The sequence below is a fragment of the Chionomys nivalis genome, chromosome 20, assembly GCF_950005125.1.
Source record: "Chionomys nivalis chromosome 20, mChiNiv1.1, whole genome shotgun sequence".
Taxonomy (NCBI): Eukaryota; Metazoa; Chordata; class Mammalia; order Rodentia; family Cricetidae; genus Chionomys; species Chionomys nivalis.
Window position 1 is genome coordinate 14,158,142 of NC_080105.1, and position 7,499 is coordinate 14,165,640.

The 7,499-nt window shown below is 43.9% G+C and overlaps 1 protein-coding gene across 1 annotated transcript; it reads right to left on the bottom strand.

Moving 5' to 3' along the window:
* Nucleotides 1-5,388: 5,388 nt before the first annotated feature.
* Tktl2 (transketolase like 2) lies at nt 5,389-7,272 on the bottom strand. Its single transcript, XM_057752971.1, has one exon. The coding sequence runs from the start codon at nt 7,270-7,272 to the stop codon at nt 5,389-5,391; it is 1,884 nt and encodes a 627-aa protein (XP_057608954.1).
* Between the last annotated feature and the right edge of the window lie 227 nt (nt 7,273-7,499).

Consider the following 7,499-nt stretch of genomic DNA (forward strand, 5'->3'; position numbering starts at 1 on the left):
CAAGTTCTCAACACTGTTGGGTTGAGGATTAAATATCACTCAACCCAGTGCACTGATTGTGTGTGTGTGGTGTGTGTGTGTGTGTTTGTTTGATTCATGTGGTTTCTTCCACTTAATTCCATCTGCTCTTATTCGCTATGAGTCTGGGCACTTTGGTCAAGCTAGAGGCCACACTGGTAATGTATTGCTGTATTTTATCTTTACTAAGTTTTACACTAAATTTAAAAATATTATATGGAGTGAGATGAGTTAAATTTATATTATTTAAATAGGGAAACATGGGACTTGGCAAATATAAATGAGCAAAGAGAATCTTGAAGTAAGTTTTGAAACAAACAGACAAGTTACATGCTCTAATGCTAAATCTCACCATCTTGTGTAAGGGTGAGGACAATAAAATACATATTTCAAAAATACTGCCGGTATCATATGATGCTTGGCTTTAAAATCAGTCTCTATAATCTGATAGATATGTGACCTTGGGAAAATGATAAAAACTTATGGCCTGCTAAGTTTACTTTGGGAGTACTGTGTTCTGTAATCCACATTACTATAGTCAACGTGTGTGTGTGTGTGTGTGTGTGTGTGTGTGTGTGTGTGAAATGCCTGCAATCCTAGTACTTGAAGGTAGAGGAAAGGGAAGAATTTGAGATGAGCTTGGATTACATGATGAATTCAAAACCACATGAAACTACAGAGTGAGAACTTGCCACAATGGCTTGGGTTGAAGCACAGTGATCAGAACCCTTGGCCTGCAGATTCAAAGCCCAGGGTTCAATGCCAGAACCACCACTATGGCCATTACTTCTGTGACTGTGACTATCACTGCTACTACTCCCTATTACTGGGGGCGGGGGGGGGGGGAAGAGATGGCTTATTTGGTAAAGTTCCTGTGACCTAAGCATGGGGACCTAAAGTCATCTGTGTAAAAAGCCAGGCATGGCAGCAACCCCAGTGCTAGAGAGGACAAAGCAAGAGACTCCCTAGGATTCCCTCACCAGCTTTTGTAGCTCAGCAGTGAGCTCCAGGTTCAGACACTACCTCTAGAATTAAAAAGTGGAGAAGTGACTGAAAAAGACACTTGATGTCGACCTCCGGTCTCCACATGTATATTCATCCAAAACCATAAACACACACACATATCCACACATCACAGTCACGTACAGTTACATTCACATATACACAGACTCACACAATAGTAATTTTTATTTGGGGAAGCATGTTCTTGATATAGGCTTGACTGGAAATTTTATGCAGGTTGCCCTCCCTTGAGCATAAGGAAGAGTCTGGAAAACCCAGAGTCTATCAGAGAAGAATAGCAATCCAGATGAAGAGTTCTGTGGTCTTCTCCCTTCACAGAGTCACCCAGACACAACTGTGGCAAGTTGTTAATGCTTCAAACCTGTTTTGGCATAGTCCTCTGTTCTTTAGACGCAGAAGGATGACTAACGATACCAGAACCTGTTTGAAGGAGCTGTGCCAAACTGGCTGATGAATATTTTAAATGTCATAATCCCACCCTATGCTTCTAGGAGTAAATGTGCACCTAACACCATTCGCCAAAGAGGCTACGGTGTAAAGCAGGGGTTCCGTGGAACTTACCCAAACACACTGCGTGTCTGACATTTGCCTTCTTAAAATGTTTGTGCATTCGTCATACTTGTGTCTAACAGATTGTCTTGATTCTGGTGATAAGATTTGCCAAATTTCAGAAATATTTGCACATTTAGAATCAAGAAGTACTGTATTAGCCAGAGTTCTCTAGGCTAGCAGAACTCAATAAATACACGCACACAGGATTTATTTGAATCACTTACAGGCTAAGTAAGGTCCAACTAATCCAACAATGACTGGCCACGAATGGAAAGTCCAAGAACCCAGCAGTTCCTCAATCCATGAGTCTGGATATCTCAGCTGGTCTTCAGTAGATGCTGGAATCCCAAAGAAGTAGACCCTAACACCAGTGAAGGAATAGACTTGCTAACGAGGTAAGAGCAAGCAGGCAAAGAGCAGAAGCTTCCTTCTTCCGTGACTTTATGTAGGCTTCCAGCAGGTGTGGCCCAGATTAAAGGTGTATCTTCCCTCCTCAAGATCCGAATTAAAGACTTGTGCCTTCCTGCCTCAAAGGTCTGGACTAAATTCAACCCCTACAAAGCAAGCAATCTCTCACAGATGTGCCCTCCACTTCTGAATAGTGTTTCATTCCAGATGTAGTCAAGTTGACAGCTAAGAATAGCCACCACAAGTACCAAGATGCATCAACATTTTTAGCCACCTCGCCAACTCTGGGAACACACTGTCTCCTAGTCAAGGAAGAGGGCTGTCTCTGCTCTGCCTCATCCCCGCCCTTTTCTGGTCTAAAGATGTGAGAAGGGACTTGGAGCAAAGAAAGGCAGAAGAAGAGAAACTTTCATTGTAAACACTGGAATTTAAGTTCCACATAATACTTTTCAATTTTTTCCAATTTTTTAAAGTGGAGAACCAGTCCTAGCTTACAATCGTACAAAAGGAAGTGGTGATAGATTTTGCCAGCTCCCAAGGTATTTCCCAAACTATTTTAATCTAGCTTTAATCAGTTCAACACCCCTCCCTGATACTATTCAGAGGAAGAATGGTGCCTCTGCAACAATACACTCCTTTCCTAGTACAGCAATGCCCCCACCTTCCTTATACATCACAGTAAAGGCCACAACAGAGCAATATTCTCTTCCAACCAGACTCTATAAGTAAATCCTGGAGCATTATTTCCTGGATACTCTGTGAATCTTGGGGAATTAAATAATAACATCATTATTTGTTAGATTTATCCAGGCCCCAAGATTAAACCCAGATCTGAGGACGTGGGAGGCAGATGCCATCTCGCTGTTATAGATCCACAGTTCCTTTCAGTCTCTTAGTTCAAGACAGGGTTGTATTGAGTTTTCCAGGCTATCTGGTATTACAGGCCTCAGCTAACAGGCTCAGCACTGTTTGATAATCTTGACATCAGAAATGGCAAATCTTGTTGTCTTTTCTTTAAAAGGCTATCTTCCCCAAACAGATTCCTTTTATTTAAATAACCTTTTAAATGCACTTAAAGTAAAATAAAAATTTCATTCTTGTTCTTTTATGAGTCACACAACTCAAAGCACGCATTGACTAGAAGACACTTACCCTCTTAATTAGTGTCCAGACTTTCTTCTCCAACCACAAGCAAGGCAGTTTTGATGTGATAGCTGTACCTGGTCTATCACTAAGCTCTCTTGATAATCTAAAAGGCCTTCATCTAGGCAAGAATATCAAAGCACTGTCCCATTGCTTTGTTTAACGAAACTGTCCAGGGCACAGTGGCATACTCCTGTAATGCCAGGGGATCAATTCAAGTTTAAGGCCATTCTGAGCTGTATTCTGAGCTACATGTCTCAAGAATAATTAATCCATTAAAAATTTAAAGTAAATTTTACGAAGAACAAAGAGCTTATTTTGACCATTTTTTGTAAAGGAAATCAAGAATAATAAAAATTATCTTCAATTTTAGCAGTGAGTGTTTAGCATTAATCAAGCTGAGTCTCTAAGACTCCAAGACTCAGAAAACTTGAGGATAGATTGAATGCCAGGCAACCATCATTGTGAGGCAAAACAGGACATAATTCAATCTCACGGACTGCTGAGCATAAGACAAATGTCACCCCCAATCTTGTTATAAAATTGACCCCCTTTGTCAATGTTTTGTGGAAACATTTGCAGTACAGATGAAGAGGCACCCCACTCTCTCACATGACCTGGTGATTACTACCTCAATCCTACATTACCTGAATCTCTATGACCCCATTAGACATTTAAAAGTTTCAGATCTATGGTCACTATTAAATGCATATTTTTGTATGTTTGGTTGGAAACAGCCCTCCCACATTTAAAAATAATGAAAGCTGGAAGAAACAAGTATACATCCCTAAACCAGCAACCCAATTTTGGTATTTTGTCTAGTTCACAGTTTCTGAATCAATCCTGCATCTCCACGAGGTAAGAAAGCTAAGAAAGAGATGTGGGTTAGCACTTACTCATGGGTAAATGTGATGTTTGATGTTATGAAGTCCAGATGGTTCTAATAGAAGGCCCACAGTTACAGATCACCTGTAAACAAATTTCTGAGGGGCTGAAACGTGAATCGAATCTTCTCCATCTTTACACTCTCTAAAATTTATAGTGTTATTGAATAAATTTATAGTGTTCTTAAATAAAAGGTGCTTAAAAATCTTATGCAAAGAAGCATGATTATCACAAGAGAAGAGACAAGGGGGTGGCAGTCTCAGAAGCACCGGAACTCTGCTTTCCAATTCCCAGCACAACACTTATCACATCAATACCTCCACCCAGTGCCAATTGGTCAGGTCTCCACCAGGACGGTTAATCAGGGCAACAATGAAGTGTGTGTCACCGGAGAGCCTTTTTCAAATGCTGCCACAGCTGAGGTCTGAACCCAACATTGGTGAGTTTTAATTTTTTAAAGTTTTTAAATTTTCTGGACTGGGATTTTTTTTTGCACTTCAAAGATATTATGAAGATAAAATTACAAATGCTTTTCAATTCATCATTTCCTACTGACTTATTTATCTCCAGCCCCAACCTCTTTGTCTTTCTTGTCTATGAGTTGGAGACAAGTTTCTTCATGCCCACAGCCAAATCAGGGGAAGGCAGCCACATTCACACAACAGACATTAAATGGCTCATTTTAAAATTCTTTATCACATCTATTACCTCCAGCAGATGAATAACAATCAAGTTAACAACATAGTTTGGTTACAAAAAAACAGACTAAAAAACACAACACTTTGACAAAACAATATGTAATGCACAAACTAGAACCAACCGTTTCTTTATAGAAAAGTGGAATTTGAGAGAGCTGTCCCTGACAAAGAGACATGAAGTGGACGAACTGCAAAGGAAGTTCCGTGGTCAAATGCCACCTGGGAAAGAGACAAATGGCATGGTAATGCCATTGTGCAAGTGCTCAAATTTGCTTCAGAATCTGGGCTAATGAAGTCTACAACTTAATTCAAGTCCCTTAACTATACACATAACCGGTTATAGCTACATTATCTCTGCATCCCAGTTAAATCATTACAGTCTTATCAAAAAACCTTGTAATTAGATGGTTTTGTTGTCTGTTTTGCAACTGAAAAATGTATAATACACCCTAACAACTAAAAGCCAAGAGTGACATTTGTCAGTTTAACAGAAAGTTCAAGGCTTTTTGTTGGTCTTATTATTAGAAATGAAGGTATTAGCCAGCAATGCTTTTAAAACAGCAGAGTGCAAAAGATGTTTTTTACAACAACAAACATCAATATAACACCAAGATACCAGTGTTTAAGACCAAAACCAAGAGCCTTGACGAAAAGGGCTAGTTCATTTCATTACGGTATCTCTCACGGCTGCCACAATGTGCCTGGCACTGACTCCATACATATCCAGCAGTTCACTGGGTTTCCCGCTTCGCGGCACTTCTGTTACTGCGAGCTGATGGACAACTATGTCAGGCTCTCTGGAGATGGCCGCACACACAGCTTCCCCAATGCCACCTTCTCGGTAGTGATCTTCCACTGTGATGATGTGGCCTCCCGTGGCTTTGGCACTACAGATAATGGTGGCAGCATCCAGAGGTTTGATAGTGAAAGGGTCAATGACGCGAATAAAAATACCTTGTTGAGAGAGCTTGTCGGCAGCCAGGAGGGCTTCATGTAGAGTAACCCCTGCTCCAACAACTGTCGCCTTGTCCTCCGCACTCTGGCGGATCACCTTGGCCTGTCCAACCACAAAGCTGTCTTGTGAAGTATAAATAACTGCGGTTTTTGGCCGGCTGGTCCGAATGAAGCACATGCCCTTCGTGCTGGCTGCCAGATAAACAGCGTGTTCTGTGGAGATCGCATCACTTGGGTAGAAAACCGTGCAGCTGGGGACGCTTCTGAACATGGCTAGGTCCTCCAGAGCCATCTGGGAAGGCCCATCTTCTCCAATAGATACCCCGCAGTGGGAACCAATGAAGTTGATGTTGGCTCCAGAGATGGCTCCCATCCGGATCTGATCAAACGCTCGGGTCAGGAAGGCCGCGAAGGTACTAACAAAAGCCACGGTCCTTCCTCGAGCGGCACAGCCTAGCGCTACACTTACCATGTTTTGTTCCGCAATAAAGCACTCTATGAAACGCTCGGGGTGTTCTTTCCTGAAGATCTCAGAAAAAGTCGAGTTTTTGGTGTCACCATCTAGAACAATAACTCTCTTGTGAGTGTGACCCAATTTGGCCAGAGCCAAGCCACAGGCTTCCCGGGTGGCCACCTTGTCACCCAGTTTGTAAGCAGGCGCAGAGGTCATTTCTATATTGCAGATGCTGATCCGGGGTGAGTCTTCAACGGGGGGCTTTGGTGTGAGATGTTCGCCTGTTCGTATCTGACTCTCAATTAACTTGACAATCCCGTCAGCACTCTCTTTCGGCATGGGCTTCCCATGCCAGTTCTCTGCGTCCTCAATACTTGGAATACCCCGCCCTTTGAAGGTCTTGGCAATCAGGGCAGTAGGTTTGTTCTTGACTTGAGTTGCTTTCCAAAAGGCCCGGCAGAGAGCTTCGACATCGTGACCATCCACCGAGTAAGTGTTCCACCCAAATGCTTGGCAGCGCTTCTCATAGATGTCCGTGCAGTGCCCTAGGGGTGCAGCGCCGCTTTGCCCCAAGCGGTTCACATCAAAGACGGCCACGAGATTGTCCAACTTGTAGTGGGAAGCAAAGGCCAAGGCCTCCCAGATGGAGCCTTCTGAGGCCTCACCGTCCCCCATGAGACAGAACACACGGTAGCTGGCCTTGTCGAAGTACTTGCCGGTGTAAGCCATTCCACAGGCAGCTCCTAGTCCTTGCCCAAGGGAGCCTGTCGCCACATCAACAAACGAAAGCCGAGGAGTGGGGTGACCCTCCAGGTCGCAGTGGATTTTCCGCAGGTTCAGCAAGTCAGATTCACAGATCCCGCCCGCCTCCACCCAGACCGCGTAAAGGATGGGTGCAGCGTGGCCTTTGGAGAGGACGAAGCGGTCGTTGTCGGGGTGCTCTGGGTCGGCCTGTTTGTACCTCATGGTGTGGAAGAAGAGCACAGCCATGATCTCGGCCGCGCTACAGCACGACGTGGGGTGGCCCGAGTTGCTGGCGCACGTGGCCCGGATGGAGTGGATTCGCAGGCGATTGGCGGTGTCCTGAAGCACCTGCAGGGTGTCTGCGTCCACCTTGGCACCGTTGGCCGTGGCCATGGCTGCAGGCTGCTCGGTTGCCAAAGAGCAAGAAAAGTAGGGCAATGTCCTGACTGTCGTTTATCAACCCGTTCAGCGGCCGTTGGGAAAAGTTTGCACATGCGCCACTGGTCTGCATCTGCGCATGCCCAGTTGCTTTGTTTTGCGCAGTATCACAATGCCCCGGCCCCCAGCCCTAGATTTTTAACGTTTACTTTTTCACTTTCAGGTTCAACATTATTAAAAAT